Below are 22,825 nucleotides of genomic sequence, written 5' to 3'. Positions count from 1 at the left end.
TCATTTCCACCACCAAATCAGAAAATAAAACTCAACAAAAAACTTAATCCATTAAATAGCTTCTTCATAAAGAAACACATTGATCTTCCTCTCCACCACTCGCTTTTATTTCAACGTCCTCGCCCTTTGCCATAACCACCACCACCAAATCTTCTCTCGTCATCTACCACCTCCTCCCTTCCTCATCTCGTTCAAAACCCCTTCTTTCCCACCTTGGCCAAGCCATGTTCTCAATTTTAACGATTAAAGTGGAAGATTGTGGATTAGGGTTTGGAGATTTTGAAGTAGTGGTGGAGCGCTCTCAGCGTCCGTTGATGGAGCAACACAACTCGATTGTTTTTGCGGCGGGGTGGAATACAAGACATAAGATTCTGATGGAGAGGTAGAGATCGCAACAGTTGTGGGTTTCACACTGATGTTGGGGGATTGTTTAACATGACCTGTGTTAATGCGATTTGGGTTCGAATTTGGGTTCTAGATATTCGTGGATTCAAGTAAGATTGCCTTAAAATATGGGGTCTTGACATCCGTTGTTCATAGTATTGTTGTTTGTGGTTCATGGGCAGAAACCCAAAGTCGAGAAATTGAGGTAAGATGACAACTGTAAGATCTGGTGGTGGTGGTTATGACGGAAGGTTGTGGGAGGGTGGGAAGGGTGGTGGAAGTGAAGATCGTAACTGATATATGGAGTTGTACAAGAAGTTTGGTCTTATCCAATACGTAAGATTTAATCTTTGGTCTCTCAATTAGTTCGATTTTTTGGGTTTAGAGCACTTTATTTTTCTAGCACAAAAATGAAGAAGATGTAATGTAAGGATGTATGAAGAAGATGAAAAAGTTAATGATTTTTTCTAGAAAAATCCACAAAACATTAGTTTTTGGATGGAAAAGTGAGGAAGAACAAAAATTGTTGATGAAAGCTAACGTTGGAAATACAATATGCTATTTTTAACATTAAGGGACTCAATTTGCATATATAGCAAAAGTGAGGACCAAAAGTGTTATTAAACTTTTAAAAATATAAAATTATACTGATATGGATTATTATTTTTAAAGTGATATGGAATTTTAAAGCTGCCAAATTGAAGTTTTTCCTTTCCAAAACATAAATCTATAATTATGCTTCTCGGTATTCAAGTTAATAGAAATCAGACTTTAAAAAAAAAAGTTAATAGAAATCAGAATTTTGAGTTCTAAAAAATTATAAATGTGAGGAAGGTTTTTTATAGGCAAATGTTAGTTGTTACTAATGTTAGTAAATTAATCTTTCCTCAGGGTTCGAACCCTGGACCATTCTTCATTAATCTCACGTAACCCTTATAAATGTGAGGAAGTGAAAAAAGTGTGTGACTAGTAATTTTTTTTGTTAAAGAGGATTTTAATAATTAAAAAGAAACTAATAAATAACATGCGTGAAAAACAAATCTACAGACAATTTATATTTATGAAGGGAATAAAAAAGAAGCAAATGTGAAAAAATGAAATAATAATATGGAGAATGAAAATTGAGGTTAGACTCGTTGGCTTACAGAAGTGCAGAGACTGGGTTGGTTATAGTGAGATCCGTTTTGTTGCAATGGATAAAGGGAAAGAAGTAATCAGAGTTTGAACTCTTTTTCTCTAATTCAGAAGTCACCGTCAGAGTGAAGCGCAGATCTCTGTAAATGGAGTACAGGAAAATCAAAGACGAGGTGAGGTGATTGTGTTGATGCTGAATTAGAATATTTCATTCACTGATTTGTTCAATTGAAACTAAAACAATGCTGGTTTTGATTATAGGATAAAGTTAGGGATTCGGACGTTGAGAGCGTGGCCGGTATGCTTGTTATTCCCTTCTTTAGCTAGCTAGGTTGGAATTGGATTGTTGCATTTGCACTAGCTTAGCTTAAAAATCCATCTCGTGTTTCCAGTCGCAGTTAACAATACGGTCTCCGATGGAGAAACCAAAGTTGACAGCCACAGAACGCAAGTACAGTGGAAGCGCAAGTATGAATGAAAGTTGTTGGCAATGGCGTAGTATAGTTGGACAATTCTTTATTTGATGATTTCTTAATTCTTATCCCTGTTGAATGATATAGGTCAATGGTTACATTTGCATTGACTATTCTTACTAGTTCGCAAGCCATTCTAATCGTTTGGTCCAAGAGAGCTGGCAAGTATGAGTATAGTGTCACTACTGCCAACTTTATGGTGAGGATATCTTTCATAACTTATGGAGATAATCCTTCAATTTAGATGTGATTTATGTTGATTGTTCTTTTGCTTATAGGTGGAGACTTTAAAATGTGCTATATCCCTGGTGGCCTTGGGAAGAATATGGAATAAAGAAGGTGTCACTGATGACAACAGGTGACCTTTTTCTTTTTATTTAGATTTCTCTTATACTTTGTTTTATTACCGTGCAATAATGAGGAGCAAGGCTGGAATATATCAGCAGTACATTGTATCTTTGTCTATGGCTGTCAAGTTTTTTTTTTTACATTTTTGGAGCTGGATTGATTTCACTTTGAATTGCATTTGCAAACTGTCACGTTTCCTTATTACCTCCAAATAGAAAACCTTGAATAGGTAATTCATAGCAGCAAAAGGTATTTGTTTACCTTGTGAATCTGATTGACAACTTACTTCTTTGTCATATACAAGCAAGCCAACTGCACAATGTAATCAAACCATATGGTTATATATGATCTTATAAGGTAACTTTATAAGCCAAAAGCCACATTCAAGGGATTTTAAACTGTATTCCCCATGACTGCTGTTACTATTATTTGATATTTGACTTTTGAAAAGAATTCAATTTTTTTATGTGGTGTATTTGGAGGGGGGCGGGTGCTGAAAAATGGTTTTCTTAGGAGGAAGGAGTTAATTAGGCTAGAGCCTAACCCTTCTATTGTATTTTGAGTTGGCTAGTGGGTCCACTTAAATTTTGCTGTTTTCAGGTATTTGCATTTTGCAGCTTCACCTTTTTATTGAAGCTTTAACGTTTTCCTTGTTGGTTGTTTATAGAGAATGAATTTTAATTACTTCATGTGCATTGTGCCTTTAGGTTGACTACCACATTAGACGAAGTTATAGTGTATCCTATTCCAGCAGCACTTTACCTTGTCAAAAATTTGCTTCAGGTTGGTGATGAATGGTTGTGTTTGTTATGGTGACAATGGGATTATTCTACAACTTTTTTATTGCAACAAATGTATTGATTCTTTCGGTAATATGATTGTATAATGTGTATTAACTTTTTAATTTTATGGCAGTACTACATCTTTGCATATGTAGATGCTCCAGGCTATCAGATATTAAAGAACTTCAATATTATAAGTACAGGTGTCCTATACAGAATTATACTTAAAAAGAGGTTGGACATTTCTTCTTTCTTTTCTCTTGACAAAACAAAATCGATTTCAATTCTCTGTTCATCATAGTAACTGTTGTTGAAGGATCAAGGCAGTGCCATATACTTTGTATTCTAAGCTTTCATGTGGTCAGTGGACCCAAATTAGCTGGAAAATCTCCCTATGTTCTTCTTATTTTCATTTTTTCCTTTGCTCATTGCATCATGGAAATGTTCTACGAACAAAACTAATGCTATTATTCTTTATTTTGAAGATTAAGTGATTTGAATCCTAATGACTACCTGGGATTATTTTACTCATTCGATCATGATTTTAATATGATTGATTACATCACCAAAATTAATGGTTACTGTGGCTGTTTGGCATTGTGTTCTGATTACATTTCAGGTTGAGTGAGATTCAGTGGGCTGCTTTTATTCTACTCACTGCTGGGTGCACTACGGCTCAACTGAATTCGAAGTAAGACTAATTTAAGCGTAACATGTGGCCATCACTTATGTTATGTAGTATATTGACCTTATTATGTTCCTGTGGCTGTTGTTTTCATGTTCTCTATTAATATACATGCTAATGAAATGTTTTACATACAAGTTATGGTAAAACAAACAAATGAAGTCCATCTGGAAGGTCCTTTTGGGTTTAGGGTTTATACTATCAAGTGGATTTCCTATTAGTCTATGTCTTGTTTTTTCCTTTTATCCTTCCTCATCTAAACCCTAAAACACAAGAACTTCTTTTACCAAATAAAATATGGTGTAAGCTTCATACTTTAGTGAAAAAATTACTATGTTAGGTGATGTTAAATTTGTGTTAAATATGGTGTAACCTTTTTTCCTTCCTCATCTAAACCCTAAAACACAATAACTATGTGTTAAATTTGTCTGAAAAAATTACTCTGCCTTTGCAGTTCTGACCATGTTCTTCAAACTCCCTTTCAAGGTTGGGTGATGGCAATTGTGAGTTTTTAACCTTTTTGGTGATCTAACCTAAAAAATATGAAGTCTAAGTTTATGGTTTGAATATGACCAAGATGAGCTTTTCCTTTTCAGGCCATGGCTCTCTTGAGTGGTTTTGCAGGAGTATATACTGAGGTACTTTTAATTAAAAGAAGTTATCTAAATCTTGAATGATCTGTCATTTAAAATGATCCATATATGACATTTGCAATCGCGGTTTTGACTGTTGTATACATTGAACTCCTTGAGGTTTCATGAGATGGCACTCCACTCCAATTCACTGCTAAAATTGTACTCTGTACCATTGAGCTCTTTTTGACAGATGGAATTTATTATAAATGATGGCATGTTCTTAAAAATTGTTTAAAGTCCAATCCCTTTTTGTATCAAGTTAAAATTATATAGTAAGTTTTTCTAAATTTATCAATGTTTGAGCTAAATTTAAATAGTCATTGGTTCTAAATTTAATTCTTAGCGATTGATCATGGTTTATCTTGGCAGGCTATTATTAAAAAGCGTCCTTCTCGAAACATAAATGTTCAAAATTTCTGGTTGTATGTCTTTGGCATGGGTTTCAACGCTGTTGCAATATTGGTTCAAGATTTCGATGCAGTGATGAACAAGTAATTCAAGCTCTTCTTTCAGACTTTGGTTTTGCATCATTTTGGTCTTCTCTCACTATTTTGCTCCTATTTTCTGGTGTTCATACTTGAAGGATATATTTTCTTGTCATAAAAATGGATAACAAATACTTATAAATCAGCAACAAGTAGTATAAACTATCAAACTTGTTGCCGTTGTAGTTATAAGGCCTAATTTCTCCCGCCAATAATACATGCCTTATGTCTTATATTTTCCATATTCAGGGGATTCTTCCATGGATATTCGTTCATCACCGTTCTCATGATTTTCAACCATGCACTCAGGTAAATGTTTTCTGATGTGTTTTATAAATTTCTCTAAAAAGCTGAGGGTTTCCTAAATTGGCATTCATAATTGTTTATCTAGATGTTGGGATCCAGTCCACTGACATGTGATAATATGCCCGTCTAGGTACGGATCAATGAGCACTTATTGGAGCTTCTTTACTTAAAGTATTTGACCAAATGTTTAAATCCGGGGGCAATTTGGGTTTTCACCTCAGTTTGCCTACGGTTTTCGGTCTCTCTTCCCTCTTGCGCCGCTATGCTGCTCCTCACATGAAAATGGCCGCAATCGTGCGCGCTACCAACACTATGCGAAACATGCGCCGCTACAACCTCTGCCGTCGCGGCCGGCCGTCAATCCGCCACACCATGCCGCTATGCCGCGCAATTAACAACCATGGAATTAAGTTTAAAAGAATGATTAGTTTTAAAAAATAAATGTTGTTCGGATAGAATAAAGTGAAACATCTTTTTGGGTCAAAATTACTAAAATGGACATAACAAAATGGGTAGTATTATAAAGGAACACTTAACACACATTTTCTTAACGGGAAACTATCTACAACATACTTTTTCTAACATTCTTTTTTATGCATCGAAAAACACTTTTACTTCTTGGAAAAATATCCGAACAAAATGGCACGTGTTATGATGCATGCTAACACAATTATAGCATGTTTGGTTTTTTGTTGACGCTAACAGAGCTCCTTTCTTCCTTTAACGTTGAGCACCTCATAACGTGCAATCTTGATTTCCTATGGAAGTTACCAAACAGGCTCTAAGTGGCCACTGCACGAAACAGGCCTTAACCGCCTTATTTCAATTTTCAACTGTTAATTGCTAAGCTGTTTTCCTTTTAATCATCAAGTTCTCTTTTTTCTTTGTGCTCTTTGCCCTATGAAGCACAGACATAGACACAAGATAGACACAGACACACTGGCATGTGTAATGTCTAAACTACAATACATTAGGACAACAAATGTGTTTGTTCACTATGAATATGCATATCTAAATATTGGGGTGTATTTGTTGAGTACAAGAGGAGTTAATCTTAACCATTCATTCATGATTGGATGGTCAAGATTAGCTCTTCTCACTTCTCATCCTTTCCTGTTGTGCATTATTATAATGTGTTTACACGGTTATTTCTTTGTGCAGTGGAATTGCTGTATCAATGGTAATGAAGTATGCTGACAACATTGTGAAGGTGAGACTTGGGTTTATGATGGTGTATTGTCATATATTTACTGCATAATATTTATAATCATCGGTGAAATTTGAAACTTTCATGAGATTAAGATTATGGGATTTCTTATAATTGAAATTATTCATATGATGAATCAAGCTAGATCCAAAGTAACCTTTTAATTGTTTGTCTATGGAGTTTATGGCCATGCATGCTGATTATAAAAATAGTCAAATGACTGTAAAATTGATTGGTGCAGAAAGAAGATTGAAATTTACTGAATAAAGAAGAGAGATTAATTCTCTCGATAGTCACCGTTAAAAGTCCCACATTGGCTAGAGTTATGACATAGATAGCCTTTATAAGTGGTAGAGCAACCCTCAACTCTTGAGCTAGCTTTTGGGTTGAGTTAGGCCTCCCAAATTCTAATATTGATAGGTCCAAGGGTAATAAACCAGCCTTGAAACATGTCTATGTTAGGAAGAGGACTAGAATGAATAAGTAGTAGTAATTCAGGGACTCAAGTGTTATTAGAATAAATAGTCAAGGGTTGATAGCTGGAACTGGTAGAGCAGTTATGCCAGCTGGAACAGTTAGCAGTGAGGAAGTTTTCTTGGAAATATAGTTTGGGATCTTGTAATGGAACCAGTGTGATCATTGGGATCACTTGTAAACCCTAATTCCTTATTCTTCCCCAAATTGTCAATTCAATCTTCTCCCTACCTACACTAGGATCATCTTGATTCTGGATAGGGAATCCTTCTCTGTTTCTGTACTGTTTGTTGCAACTACCGGTGTTATCAAATATGATATCAGGGCCTATTGGTAGAGCAACCCTCAACTTTTGAGCTAGCTTTTGGGTTGAGTTAGGTCTCCCAAATTCTAAAACCATACGTGGCCTGGAATTCGAGAGCCAATTCTCTCCCAACCAAATAACTAACTAACTCCCTGCGCTTGTGCCTGCCCCTTAACCGTCCTATGGCTATATACCTTAGCAATTAGGGGTCGCCCCCTATAAAAAACAGTGCTTGATGTTGTTGGAATTGAGTTATATTGATGCGAACCCTAAAACAAGGACCCAGTTGCTGCTGACCCAGTTACCACTAGGCCTAGATTTACCCAGGTTTATACCAGGAAGGATAGAATGGGGAGTAATTGAAGTTGCCACTCAAAATACCACTCAGCATAACTAACTAGCTGAGCTGGCATAGGAGAGAGGTGTGCAAAGCTGGTGTGAGCACGGGTAAGAGAGGGTAAATATATACCTTAGGAAGAAAAGGAGGGAAATTAGGCTGAAATACAGTTAGTAATTGGGGAGGTAGAGGCAATCCTCTAAAATTGCCTGAGAGTATACACATATCTTCTTGTTTTTCCTCAGCTAAACTGAGAATTCTTCTCAGTTCTAGTTGATCTATTCATACTATAGCAACATAGTTGTTTTCTTTCTCAAATGCATCTGGTACCTATCATATATAAACTGTATCTCTGTGTTTATCTGGAGAGTATGATATTGTTGTTCTTCTAGGGATCCCCGTTATTCTTTATCGACTTAATTTTGGTAATTGTTGTCAAACAACCAATTATCCCAAAAGCTTAAGCTGTTGTGTAAGGGGCATATGAATGGTTTTATATTATATTCTAACACCCCCCCTCACGCAAGAACTCACTTGGGCTCGAAGCGTAGATAATGCACAAGCCCGCCTACCATGTGCTTATTTTTTATTAGATAATGGCAGCGGCAATGATTGAACTCTAAACCACGTGGTCATTGAGGCTCGCTGTTGGGTAAGAGCCACATGAATGATTTTATATTATATTCTAACAAAGGTCATTAGATGTTTACTCTAAGTTTCTGGAATAATTAAATGGAAAATGTATTAAACTTCCTACCTCATCTAACCTTCATCGCAATCTGCCTGTTATTCTTTATTTTATTAGTAATTTTTATCAATATAATTTGAAAGGGAGAAAAGATTTCTAAATAAATTGCTTCAGGAAATCCTCAGCATGTTTGAATATATATAACATGATTTACAATCTCTAATTTCAAGAAACTTGAAAGGCAGGAAAACAAATAGGATATATAGAAATCAAATGTACAGCCCCTAAATAGGAGACATGTTTCCTGAATAGGAGACACTTCCCAACATTTATTTTTATATCTTCTGAAATAAGGAAGATAAGAGGTCTATCGCCTTAGCAAAATAAAAGCATGGGGTAGAATGGTAGAGAACTCAAATTCCCATCTACGGAGGTATCTTAAACGTGATTAACTTTGAAGAGACAAAGATGATGAGAACACGTCAGTTCAATAACAAAACTAAGTGCTGCAAAATCAGGATACGGGTCAGGATGCCAACAGAGTTTAAACTCTTACCTAAAGTTACAATTTTATCACCCTTGCTCTGCTTCATTTATTGTGGTCATATAGCTAGTGCTCTCTGCTTTAGTTTGTATCATTAACTCCGGTGGAAGTTGGTTTTCTTTTACTGGGCAAAACCTTCCAGGATTTGCTAATTAAAACCATTATCCAAATCATCGCACCAACCAGAGCTGGATAAGTGTGGTAGATTTATGATGGGTTCTGCAAATGCTCATTTGAGATTGCCACTAGTTGTTTTGCAATATCAGCATCTGCTGTCAGAATCTGATGTTCTACTTCTACTGTTTGTAACAAAAATAACATACTCAGTTAAGAAGCCTACAATATGTTTAGTTTCCTACCCAAATATCGCTCTTGGCAATCAACAATGAGCATTATCAGGGTTTAGGGATCTTGACAGACCTTGCTGGGATAGCGTGAGAGAGGAAAACTGGGAGGTATAAAGTGTGGTCATTTTCTCCTTTTTTCTTTTAGACATTTTCTGACATGAAAGTTACGATGGTTAGAGTTTTAATCTTTCTCTCTCCCTATCTATCTTTGTATCATTATATCTCATTCTATATTTTGAAAGATTTCATAAAACAAATTATAATAGGATATCCAGAGGTTAGATGAGTTGGAAGTTTGAACTTGTTTGTCATATAATAATAACTGTAGAATTTTGGATCTCATCTAATTAACTGCACTTAAGTTTTATTTATTCTATGCCGATTGTTTAGAGCTGCATTATGGTAAAGATTTTACATCAAATCCCAAATATATGTGTGCTTAGAATTGTTTCTTGGTAGTTTATTCGAACATAAGATCTCCTTTATTAGGATAAGGAAGAGCCTTTGTGGTGGAAGTAAAATTTGTGATTAACTTTCCAATTGGCTTAATTGCACTTTTGGTCCCTGATCTATCATGGTTGTGTGATTTGACTCCCTCATGTTTAAAACGAGCGATTTTGATCCCTCAAGTTCCAATTTGTGAAAATTGTGTCCCTCCGTTAAATAACCGTCCAAATTTGGACGGAAGTTGCTCAGTTGGCATTCATTAATGGCGTGGCTATGCTAAGTACGCCACCTGGGTGTCACTTCAGTATATAAAAAATTAAAATTTAAAAATTCAAAAAATGAAATTAAAATCTATCACGTTCTTCCTCAGCTTCTCCATACCTCTCATCTGTTCTTCATTTTTCAGAAGACACCAACATTTTTCAGAAGACCCAATCTCCATCATCAAACCCAGAACCCAACCTAGAAAAAAAAAATCCAAAACTCAGAAATCCAAAATGAGACAAACTAGATTTACATCAATGTGAATTTCACTCTGCAAAATAGAAAAGAAAAAAACTAGTTGCTGGGTTTGATGATTAACAGATTCATGTTGGGATTTTGTTGTTTGATTTGGGTCGGATTCGAATGTGGGGGGTGTGGGTTTGTCACCGATGGGGCAAACCCAAATAGATCCATATCGATCCTTAAACCAAAGGCAAATCCTGGCTCTCTCCATCTCGTTTTTCGATCGCTCTCTCCCTCTTCCTTTCTTCTCTGTTTTTTGCTTTTCTCTCAAATCGTTCTCTCTTTCTCTTTGAGCGGCTGCCAATTTGTTCAGGGAAGAAAACAATTACAATTTTTGGGTGAAAAGCAGATCTGGGTCAAATAATTGGCCATTTGCATCCTTTCACCCGTGCTCTAGATAAATTAGGGTTAAAAATTGATTTTTTTTCCAGTCAGATGAATGAAGATTGATTTTATTTAGTGTGATGAATGAAGAATATATCAAATGTGTGTCTAGAAAGTTGAGATTTCCATGATACGAAAAGCAATGGTTCAATGGATTCCTTTACTCGTTCCTTTTCTGGATTTGTGTTTTTTGTTCGTTTTTGGATTTGTTTTTTTTGTTGATGTTATAGATTGCTTGGAGATGGAGATGAAGATGGAGGAAGATTAGAGATTAATAATTTGATTAGGATTAAAATTAAATAAGTTAAGATTTTTAAATTTGGATGGTGGTGTAATTAGCAGATACACGTCATGGTGGTGTAAATAATAGTGCCAGGTGGCAACTTCCGTCCAAATTTGGACGACTATTTAACGGAGGGACACAATTTTCACAAATTAGAACTTGAGGGATCAAAATCGCTCGTTTTAAACATGAGGGAGTCAAATCACACAATCATGATAGATCAGGGACCAAAAGTGCAATTAAGCCTTAGTTTAGATGAGTTGGAAGTTTGAACTTGTTTGTCATATAATAATAACTGTAGAATTTTGGATCTCATCTAATTAACTGCACTTAAGTTTTATTTATTCTATGCCGATTGTTTAGAGCTGCATTATGGTAAAGATTTTACATCAAATCCCAAATATATGTGTGCTTAGAATTGTTTCTTGGTAGTTTATTCGAACATAAGATCTCCTTTATTAGGATAAGGAAGAGCCTTTGTGGTGGAAGTAAAATTTGTGATTAACTTTCCAATTTACATAGGTGTATTCTACTTCAGTGGCAATGCTTCTTACGGCAGTTGTCTCTGTGTTCCTATTTGGTTTCCATCTCTCCCTCGCCTTCTTCCTTGGCACAATGTAAGTTGCTGTTTACTATATTATGAATTCGCCTGCTGTGTCTTTTGCTTGTATTCCCATCACCCAATAATGCATACACATGAAATAGGAAGTAACGGAGAACAGCAATTTATCACATTATATCAAACAACTGAAATTGAAATGTTAAAAACTCTTGAGGGTTTTGATGGCTCTGGCTAGTGTTAACTTGCGTTAGATTTTTAAACGAATCATTTTGATATGCATGCCATAATGCAATAGCTTTTAATGCTTGTTAATTATGTTTACAGTGTTGTATCTGTTGCAATTTATCTGCACTCTGCTGGGAAGATGCAAAGATAATCATGACTTTGCTCCTATTTTGACGACACATTTTTGTAAAGATTTATTTCCTTTTAGCTTCATTTCAATGGAGTATATTTTAAAATTGTACGTTCAGTCGTAGTTTATACTTTAAATTCTATCTTCAGTATATCTCAACAAGGACAGAAGTAATATTTTGAAAACTTGTGATTCCTTTGCTTGTGAACGGGTATCGAAGTGAATTTGTCATCAAAGAAAGAAGTGGAGATGTATTTATTTTAAATTTAATTTGGCACTTCAAAGATGGCACACAAGAATATGAACTTGCACACTCAGAGCTCAAAAGCTAGATGCTACCAGTTGAACTCGAGTTAATGACTACTTTTTGAAATTCTTTGTTTGTGCAAACATAAACTCGTCAAGATCCCCTACAACTCAGCTTTCAAGGTAGAACAGGACCCAATCCTCTTTAAGAAAGCAAAAACAAACCCCTCATAGTGGTCTCTCACAATTCCACCACAAACTGCCAAATTCCTAGAGGATGCGAAGGTTTTGCCATAATTTAATTTCACTGACTCGATTCTGAAGGGAACCAAGGATGATAGGGGAATTAGGATTAGGGCTACGTAATGAGCTAATAATCCGATTATGAAGGGAACCAAGGATGGGTGTGAAAAATAGGGGCGTACAAGACCTGACCCTACCCGCCAACCCGTCCCGGCCCAAGTTTTTAGGGTCGGGTTGAGCCCGGCCCGATCATTAAAAGATACGAGGTTCGGATTGATCATTGAGTTATCCAGCTTCGGGTCGGGTTTGAGTTGGCACTCGGGCCACCCGGCTCGTCCCACATATATATTTTATAAAATTTTAAATTATTATAATGGTCAAAATGTGATAGATGATGCTCAAATTTATCTTATCATGTCGATGAGATGAAAATGTTTAACATGTATCTTATGGATTAAATAAACGTTGGTCAAAAGATGAGCACTTTCATGCTCTAACAAGAGAAAATCATGCATGTGCATTATGCACATCTGAGACAAGTGAGATCAAACGAAATGAGTGACATGTGCATATAGATCGAACAAAATGTAAACCTCTCAAGTGCAAAAGATTATGCAAGAATTGGATCATTTCAAGTTCTTTTTTATAAAAAATAGTTCTCACTTATAACTCTTTTAGTACGTTATTATCTTTAAATTTTACAATTAATATCAAATAGTCTTAGATTTATTGTCCCTCGGGTCAACCCGGTCCCGTCCTACATAGACTCGTCCTAAATTGGACCGCATATTGTCGGGTTGCTTCAGGTCTAGGGATGAGTTAGGGTTTAAGAATTGGCCTGGTCAATATTTAGGGCCGGGTTAGAATTAACCAAAACTCGTCCCAACCTGTTCCTTGTACACCCCTAGTGAAAAATATTGTCCACTTTAATACAGCTTTATTAGGTAAATGGAAATGGAGACTTTTGAGGGAAAGAGGGAGTTTGTGGGTGAGGGTGTTGGAGGCTAGGTATGGGAGGGTGAGTGAGCTTAACAATGTGGAGTGTTTTTTAAAGGGGTCTATGTAGTGGAGGGATTTAGGGGCTGTTTGTCATAATGGGATGTTTGGGAATTGGTTTGTGGGGGGAGTGAGGAAGTGCGTAGGGAACGGGGAAGGAACAAAATTCTGGAAGGAGGTATGGGTGGGGGAGGTGAGTCTTGGGGTAAAGTTTAGTAGGTTGTTTTCCGTTTCTGTACAGCAGGAAGGTTGTATTAGGGGCATGGGTAGATGGGGTGGTGGTGGATGGGAATGGGATCTAAGGTGGAGGAGAGATCTCTTTGAGTGGGAGAAAGAATTACTTGCTGATTTATTGCAGGCTATTGGAGTTGTTTCAGTGATCAGAGACAAGCGGGATAGCTGGTGTTGGACTCTAGACTCATCCGGCGGCTACACTGTCAAATCTGCATTCGCGTTTATTGCTGATGCGGAAAGAGGGGATGGAGAGAGGACCGGGGACAACATGGATCATGCGTTTTTTAAGGGAATTTGGTGCAACTTAGTTCCGTCAAAGGTTGCGGCACTAGCATGGAAGATTGGCCTACAGAGGATGCCAACTATGGCTAACATTATAAGAAGTGGGGTGCAAATTCAGAAGTGGGGTGCTGTGTAATGACCAGGTGGAGACTACTTCCCATCTAATTTTTGAATGTAATTTTTCATACTCAGTATGGATGACGTGTTTAAAGTGGGTAGGCTTGTCTAGTGCATTACCAAATGATGGGAGAATGCACTTTCTGCAACATGTTTTGGGTGACAATTATGTGGTAGTGGAGAAAGGGTGGAGGGTTGTATGATTTGCTGTGTTATGGTCTGTTTGGTTGCTAAGAAATTCTGTTATTTTCAATGGAGCAGTTCCGTGTGTTGAGTCAGTGGTGGATATGATCAAGGTGAGATCGTGGCTGTGGCTGAAGGCAAAAGTAAAGGATTTTCGAGCCTCTTTTTATGAGTAGGGGGTGGAGCCAAGGTATTGTCTGAGGTGGTGCAATCAGAGGAGGAAAGCTTAATATGAGTTGGGGATTATTACGGGCTCATGATTTATCCCTTGGAAGAAAAGTTTTTTGGGGTAGTGCCATGTATTGAGTCGGGTTGTCTCTGCTGGTCCCCTTATGTAGCTATGCTGATTTTTTGATAGGGGGTGCTAAAGTGATGATTTCTTGTTTTTTATTTTGAGGGTCTTTTTTTTGTCCTCTTATGTATTCTCATGTATTGATTGTTCGTGGGTTGAAGCAACTCTTATGCTTCTATTAATAAATCTTTTGGCTTTTTCAAAAAAATAAAAACTAAAAGCTTCCTTGATTCTAAGACATCTAGCCAATATCTCAATGCAAATATATTCCGGTTTGGATTAGGGAATTAGGGTTGGCATCCCACCTGAGTTTTCCACCCCACTTTATTTAATACGGGATTTAAAGTTCCGTATTTAATACGAATAATACGGAACTTAAAAAACCGTACTGTATTTAAGCATATGTGACACATTTTCAACCATTCATTGCATATTAAAAAAATACGGAATATTGTAACAAAAAAAAATACGGAATATTAAATTCCGTATTGAATACGGAACTTTAAATCTCGTATTGAATAAAGTGGGGGGGGAGGGGAACCCAATAGGTGGGGTGTCAAACCCCCTTTGGATTAGCACTATCAAAGACTAACTCATTCACACTCCTCCAAATTGCATCCAAGGCCACTCCAAACATAGAGCACCATTACATCGTTCCCCAAATAACGATGAATTGAGAATAATTCATCAGGTTACTCTCCAACCTAGCTTCTAATGTAACCATGAAGAAAGTAGCAGGTGCTTAAATGTTTCTAATTACTAAACAATTAGACCTGATGATTAAAATAATATATTTCCTCTTTTTTTAACTCGCATTATAATTTTTTAGCATGCAATTCAAATTTAATTATAAATAAAAAAACATAAATATGTCAGATCCATCGTGGGGTCCAAAAAAAATTAACATATCATCGAAATAAAAATAGAAAAGTTAAGTTGTTTATAAAAAGGCTTAAATAAGTTTTTGGTCCCTAACCTTTACCAAATGTTTGGTTTTCGTCCCTCGCCGGAGCAAATGTGGATTTTAGTCCCTATCTTTTGTCAAAAGATTTGGTTTTGGTCCCTCCGGAGCTCTGGGTCAACGCCGGAGCTCCGGTGACCCATGTGGCATGGCCACATATAGGGGTGGGAATAGGCTAGGCCTAGGTAGGCTTTACTTAAATAGGCTTAGCCTGTTTAAAAATCTTAAGGCCTGAGCCTGGCCTATGGCCTATCAAAGGCTTTTTTTCGAGCCTGGCCTGGGCCTTCCGAAAGCCTGGCTTGGCCTGGTAGCCTGTTTAAAGACCCGTTTCACAACAAGAGTTTTACGTTTGTTAATAAATTTATCTGTAAAGAAGTTATCAAACTTATAAGCTAACGGGTTAAATTATACTAAAATAATATTTTCAACAATCAGACTTATAATATTATCAGCTAATAGGTCGTGATGAAACTAAACGAGATTATGTTGGTTTCTTAGAGTTGAAGAGCCAATTTAAAATCACACGCCATATTAAGATATTTAAATACGTCATATATTTATTTTTAAAAAGACTTATAACTTTGAATCGTTATATAAGTCAATTTGCTTAAATATACTAAAATCTCAATAAGTATATAATATCAAGATATTATTATAAATTTTTAATATATAGACATCATCAAGGGTAAAATATATTTATACTTATCATATTTACAATTTACCAAAAAATACTAATTATATTTACTTAAATAGGCTAGCCTGTAAGGCTTACAAGGCTTGTTGAATGGCCTGAGCCTGGCCTTTTTAACTAAATAGGCTTTTCAAAAAGCCTAAGCCTTGGCTATCTACCAATTTGGTCTGACCTGGCCTGGGCCTGTGGTAGGCTAGGCCATAGGCCCCTACGAACGGCCTGGCCTATTCCCACCCCTAGCCACATAGGATTAATGAGGCCAGTGGAATTTTTTTTCCTTTTTATTTAAATTATTTAAAAAACATATAATCAAAACCAATAATTAAAACCCCTAATCAATATCTTCTTCTTTATCTTATCATCTTCCTTTCAAAAAATAAATCTTATCATCTTCCTCTTAAAAAAAATCTTATCATCTTCAGCTTTGATTATGTAATTGGTCCCTACAGATTAGGTAACAAGACGCATCAAGCCACCACTCCTCATAGAACATTATCTGCAAAACCAAAATTGCAACTTCAATTCTATGGAATTCCATCTATAAAGGCCCCACCTTTACCGTTGCAGAGTGAAGTAAAAGGTTTCAAAACTCAGAAATAGGGACAAAAGAAAAAGAGAAAGAAACAGAGCTAGAGTAATAACAAGGGGAAAGAGCCAAGAGGCCAAGAACAAACAGGGGAACAAAAATGGAGTGTGTTAACACATCTTCAACTTCGTCGTCCATGCGAGAACGAAGCTCCTTCATACTTTTCGTGTTGTGCAAGGTCTTGCTCTGCTCGTGGCTGCTCTGAAGCTTCTACGCTAGCGCCTCGAGCTCGCTCAGCTCCTCCTTGACGGTGGTAGGAGGAGGAGGAGAAGGAAGAAGGGAAGTGGGTTGGTGGTGTGGTAGTGGGATAGAAGAGGAGGAGGTAGAAGAAGAAGAAAAATGGCACCCACATCCTTCCCATATCTGAAAAATTACTCATTTCCCAGATCTGAAAAACCTAGTTTGCTTCCAGACTTTTTCCTCCTTTCGAGAAGTTTAATTCCTCCTTTCCAGTTTTTTTTGTTTTCAGAATTTTAGAATTTTAAATAATTACATTTTTTAAAATTAATTAGGTTTCTTTAAAAATTAATTAGGTTTTTTTAATTTAAATAAAAAGAAAATAAAGTCCACCTGACCTCATTAATCCTACGTGGCCATGCCAAATGGATCACCGGAGCTCTGGCGTTGACCCAGAGCTCCGGAGGGACCAAAACCAAATCTTTTGACAAAGGATAGGGACTAAAACCCACCTTTACTCCGACGAGAGACGAAAACCAAGCATTTAGTAAGGGTTAGGGACCAAAAACTTATTTAAGCCTTATAAAAATTGTATGTGGTATTTTGGGTAAATCAAAATAAAACACTCATTGTGTTTATACTCATAGCTTCCTGACATATTTGCTTCTAAAAAAAAAACTTAAATACATTTAATGAAAGTAATTAAGAGATTAAGTTCAAAAAAAAAATTAAGAGATTAATGAAAATGAAACGTGTTTCAAAAATAAATCAATTCAAAGGGTTTAATGATAAAAAAAAAAAAGAATCATGATGTTTTTAAATGAGCTGGTGTTGGTGGGGGAAGAAGTTGTTGATGAAGAAATGGTTGGCTCAGGATGCATGATGAGAGTGGGAGTTCAACCCAGTTGGCAGCGTCATCCGATTGTTGCGGAGGAAGCAGTTAAACTGATACCGATACGGTGGTTCCCTGCTTCAAAATCTAATAATGGCCGCCGAATTAGCAGGCGCAGGCGTCCGTTTTGTGTGCCTGAGCCTCCTGATAATAGAGGCTTCGCTTCTGCTTCTGCTTCAGAACAAGTAGAGCTAGAATTGAAGCTTTTCACCGGAAGGATTCGAAATTCAGGAATAATATCTTCATGCACGGTTGGTCTCCTCACCGGCGTGGCTGTCGTGCTCTTCAATAATGTTGTCCATGAAATTCGTGATTTCTTTTGGGATGGAATTCCTTATCGAGGCGCCTCGTGGTTGAGAGAAGCACCGATTCAGGAAACCTGGACCAGAGTAATACTAGTTCCGGCTTTCGGAGGTGTTGTTGTGGCTCTGCTCAACCTCCTCCGTTCACGTTCTCCTCCTGCTTCCCGCCCTTTCTTCAAGGCTATGGCAGCTTCTTTTACTTTAGGCACCGGTAATTCCTTGGGTCCTGAGGGTCCCAGCGTCGACATTGGTACCTCCATTGCCAAAGGGCTTGACAAGGCTTCTGGTTCTGGCAGAATGCTCTCCCTTCTCGCCGCTGGATCCGCTGCTGGCCTCTCTGCTGGTTTCAATGCTGCTGTTGCTGGTTGTTTTTTTGCTGTAGAATCCGTCTTGTGGCCGTCACCTGCAGATCAATCTTTACCACTCACAAATACTACTTCCATGGTAATACTTAGTGCTGTCATAGCTTCTGTAGTTTCAGAGATTGGCCTGGGCTCTGAACCAGCCTTTAAAGTTCCAGAGTATGATTTCCGTTCTCCTGGTGGTAAGCCCTCTGGATTTTATTGCCAACATTTCCATTTCTGCTGCTGATATTGCTGTTTTTGCTTCAAGAATTTCATTTACCAACAACCTCTTTCACTGCATCTAAATCTACAAGAGTCACAATCACTCCTGATGAATCTCCTTGTTTGACCATCAGAAACATAGCAATTAACCACCTGCATTATTGTACTTCAAACAGAAAACTGTTTTACTGTAGTTCAATGTGATTTCAGTTCTAAATATTGCTTGTATTATAGTACTTCAAGTTTGACATAATATTTAATAGAATCAGACATAGACTTCTTTTTAGACTGAAACTGGGTAATATATTCTTTTCATATGATGATTTTGAATTTGAAGAAAACAAAAGCTGGTTTCTTTGGGAACATTTCTTGCTATCCTCAATCTGGTTGGTATGTTTTACTGTGAGAGTATTTAACTTGATTTCAGAGCTCCCGCTGTATCTACTGCTAGGCATTTTATGTGGCCTGGTGTCATTGGCCCTATCTTGGTGTACATCATATATGTTGACTATTTTTGACAATCTTCATAAGGCCACTGGCATTCCAAGAGCTTCATTCCCTGTATTGGGAGGCTTATCAGTTGGGTTGACAGCATTGGCATATCCTGAAATCCTCTACTGGGGTTTTGAGAATGTCGACATTTTGTTAGAATCTCGGCCATTTGTTAAAGGCCTTTCCACTGACCTATTGCTTCAGCTAATAGCTGTCAAGATTGTTGCAACATCTTTATGCCGTGCCTCTGGATTAGTGGGAGGATATTATGCCCCCTCTCTCTTTATTGGTGGGGCAACTGGGATGGCTTATGGGAAATTAATTGGGTTGGCTGTTTCTGAATCTAGTCCTTTGGTCAACCTCTCTGTGTTGGAAGTGGCATCACCACAAGCTTATGGCCTGGTACTATTCTTTCTTTTTTGGCTATATAATATTTATTATTAGATATTTTATGTTTGGCATGATCTTTTTTCTTCTTGTCTTTGGGATGGGAGGCCAATTTGCTCAATCAGCGATGACTTCCATGGATGAATAATTGAGCCTTTTCCTGAAGGAACCCCCTTTTCTGTGTGTAGCTAATCACAATTATTTAATATTTCAGAATTCTTGGTTTATTATTTCATCTATCTTCTGCAAATATTCAGGAAAAGAAGCTGGCATGCCGCGGATGATCATATTGAAGTTCCTTTTGCAGGTTGGAATGGCTGCGACTCTTGCAGGCGTTTGTCAAGTACCACTTACTGCAGTTTTGCTTCTCTTTGAATTGACACAGGACTATAGGATTGTTTTACCACTACTTGCAGCGGTAGGTGTGTCTTCATGGATTTCATCCATACAGACAAAGAGAGGCGACGACAGGGAGACAAAAAAGCTGAAGTTGGAAAACTCAAGCTCTGCTTCACTTCCAGAAATATCTTCCTGTAGTTCAATTGAGTCATCTACTGGTAATACCTTTTCTGAAGGTGTGTCATCTTTGAGTAATTTGTGTCAAGTCGAAAGTTCACTATGTGTAGATGATAATGTTGAAACGACATATTTGACAAGGAGAACATTTGTTTCGGAAGCCATGAAGACTAGATATGTGTCAGTGTCAATGTGCACACTGCTTACTGAAGTAATAGATCTCATGCTTGTGGAGAAACAGTCTTGTGCGGTAATTGTTGATACTGATGATACTTTGATTGGTTTATTGACGCTTAGAGACATTCAAGACTATGGAAAATTTGCAAAAGCGAGAAGCAAAAATCCGAAGGTAGAAGAGTCTATGTTCTATCTTTATCGAATGTGAAATCTATATATGCTTTCAATAATGACGTACTTTTTTTTTTGGTACATCGGAAAGATAAATTGCACCCGCCATGAATCGATCACTGGACCTCCCCTACCCAACCCATATGTCCCCAGCTCCTACCACTTGAGCTATCCTACGGGGACATAATGACGTACTTTGTGGGAACCTAGATTATTTACAATTATAATCTAAATTGCTGCTGAGGAGGAAAAAACCAATTGCAGAATATTGAATTTAGGCCTTGAATTTAAAAATCCTAAGATAATAGGTGATGGTGTACTAGTGAAATTTGAATATAAATTAGGCAGCCTATAAATTATGAACTTGCAATTTCATACCATCACTTATAATGATACATAACAGAGGAACCAAGTTCTGGTATTACACATTTGACCAAACATTGAGCATCCATTACACAAATGTAGAATAACAAACATTGCTTCACTATACTTGTAGTATATCCTGGGAAGCCCAAGTTTCAAAATGTTCCTTGTGGATCTATTGTTTGAAGATAATATGTCTTTTTCCTTTGTGTTATTGGATTTCATGCGTAGAATGTAGATATTTGGTAGCATTGCATAATTCATAAACTCGCGGGGAAAATGGCTACCTTTCTGGTAAGTGAGAATTTGGCCACTTTATGATTGTTTGATGGCTCAATGCAGTCGGAGAGGTGCTTATGTAGAGCTTGGTGGGGCCTTTTATTAAATAAATTGTATACTGCTAAAAGTAAAACAAATGCTGAACTAAACAACTTTATTTTAGATTTATAAATATGACTATTTGATTCTTCCTCTTCTTTCAGGAGCTTTTAGTTTCTGAATTATGCCTATTAGATGGAGGAATATGTAGTGTACCATGGACAGCTACTCCTGATATGGAACTTCGCTTTGCCCAAATGATTATGAAGGAACATGGAGTCGATCAAGTTCCAGTTGTGAGGAATATCTATGAAAAAACATATCCAGTTGGCATATTGGATCCCGATAGTATCAATCTGACATGCAGGTCCTGCTACTATTTTCCATTTATTTATCTGTATGGCTTATATGCTCCCTTTGATAACATGTGTCATACTCCAGGAAAACAAATCTTTCTTCAAATAGATGCATTTATTTTTACATTAATTTTGAAAGGATTCAATTTAAAATGGTCAAGCAGAGATCGTACGCATAGATATATATACCTTTGTTATATCAGGGTTTTATTTCAAAGTAAGGTTTCACTAGAAAGTGTAGAATAGTCAAACGCTTCAAAAGATATCAGTTGCCAACAAGTCAAGAAGATTCCACTGGATGTTTCATCCTAGAAATGGCTGGTTTGTGGATTTGCAGTGCAATTAGAGTTTTGTGATCTGAATATCTTGGACATTGAAGGGTCAATTTTATTGCATTTGCTAAAATATGCTTCATGACATGGAATGTTGGGGTAGCAAGAATCCAATTGTACAACAGAATAATGCCAACATGACTGTAGGCTAGAAAGTCTTGAATTTGGATGTGGGTTAGTGTCTAAGTTCCTTAATATTATCAAAATAACGAGAAATACTGGTAAAATGGATGGATGTAATAGGAAAATCTAGGATGGCGTGGGTGGAAATGAAAAGGACGATAATAGAAGTTGTAGAAACTTCTAAGCATATTCAAAGCAACATTATGTGAAAATGAACGTTGTTAGAAATTGAACGTGGAAGACCATTATTTTAGTGTTAAGAAGGATATAACCGTTTTCGCTTTCATGCTTTTTGTTTGTTTGTTATGATGCCCCTGCGTAATTATTGTTGTTGTTAAATGCAGTGCTTTGGCGACCAGAGAGTCCCTCAGCTAATATTCAACCGTTAGGACTTAGGAGGATGAAGAGCCTTCCGTTTCCTAGTTTGTACTCCATTTTTTATCATATAACTTGCCTTTAACATGCCAAGTTAAACCATGCCATATTGCCATGTTTTCTCCGTGTTGTAAGTGGAAAGAAGTTCAAAATAGAGCTCGTGTTTAGTTATGTTCGCTTCCACTGTGTAGATTGCCTAAGGGGACCTATTGTAATACGATATAGGTGTTTCTTGTCCTAAATGTAAATTTTCTCCATGAAGTTGTATTTTCTAGTCACTTCTGTCATCACTCTTCACCACCTAACTCTCTCCGTTCCTATATAACTGACACTATTTATAGCTTAATTTTATTCCTAATTATCTGTCACTTTACAAAGTTAAAGAGAGCATTAATTATACTTTATCAATTGTACCCTTCATTTATTGGTGGTAGGAAAATTGAAAAGTTAAAATTAATAAGAGAGATAAATGGTATAATAGGAAGTTAGATTGCAATTTTAATAAAATAAGAACATTAATTGCTACTATTTCTTGATAAAACTAGTTATTTCTATGTTAGTTAATTTGAAGCTAGTGTTTTATTATATATTCATTCCAAAAATTAAAAGAATTTAATGCTATTGAAATTGTGGCATTAACATTTAAAACTTAATTAAAAAATACAAGTATAATTAAAAGAAGGCTTAAATATGTTTTTGTTCCTTGAATTATATCGAATTATTGGTATTGGTTGCTGATTTAAATTTTCATTGAAATCAATCCCTTAACTTGTTGG

At 36.7% G+C, this 22,825-nt stretch overlaps 3 protein-coding genes across 3 annotated transcripts; all 3 read left to right on the top strand.

Annotated features, from left to right (window-relative positions):
• The first annotated feature begins 1,480 nt into the window (after positions 1-1,480).
• On the top strand, positions 1,481-11,866 carry LOC130732823 (CMP-sialic acid transporter 4-like). Its single transcript, XM_057584810.1, has 15 exons — positions 1,481-1,691; positions 1,780-1,816; positions 1,911-1,986; positions 2,079-2,190; positions 2,270-2,349; positions 3,047-3,122; positions 3,255-3,355; positions 3,741-3,812; positions 4,261-4,309; positions 4,403-4,444; positions 4,811-4,932; positions 5,176-5,235; positions 6,394-6,442; positions 11,277-11,371; positions 11,641-11,866. Exons 1-15 carry the CDS (start codon positions 1,665-1,667, stop codon positions 11,690-11,692), a joined length of 1,050 nt encoding a protein of 349 aa, XP_057440793.1. The 5' UTR covers positions 1,481-1,664; the 3' UTR covers positions 11,693-11,866.
• A 1,552-nt stretch (positions 11,867-13,418) lies between these two features.
• LOC130731911 (uncharacterized) lies at positions 13,419-13,808 on the top strand. Its single transcript, XM_057584079.1, has one exon. The coding sequence runs from the start codon at positions 13,419-13,421 to the stop codon at positions 13,806-13,808; it is 390 nt and encodes a 129-aa protein (XP_057440062.1).
• Positions 13,809-16,425: 2,617 nt separating this feature from the next.
• LOC130732822 (chloride channel protein CLC-e) lies at positions 16,426-22,327 on the top strand. The gene is made up of 5 exons (XM_057584809.1): positions 16,426-18,417; positions 18,867-19,333; positions 19,626-20,183; positions 21,028-21,230; positions 22,019-22,327. Exons 1-5 carry the CDS (start codon positions 17,487-17,489, stop codon positions 22,047-22,049), a joined length of 2,190 nt encoding a protein of 729 aa, XP_057440792.1. The 5' UTR covers positions 16,426-17,486; the 3' UTR covers positions 22,050-22,327.
• Positions 22,328-22,825: the final 498 nt, after the last annotated feature.

The sequence above is a fragment of the Lotus japonicus genome, chromosome 1, assembly GCF_012489685.1.
Source record: "Lotus japonicus ecotype B-129 chromosome 1, LjGifu_v1.2".
Classification (NCBI taxonomy): domain Eukaryota; kingdom Viridiplantae; phylum Streptophyta; class Magnoliopsida; order Fabales; family Fabaceae; genus Lotus; species Lotus japonicus.
The sequence above is the reverse complement of the archived record's forward strand: the minus strand, read 5'-3'. Positions and strand labels throughout refer to the sequence as shown.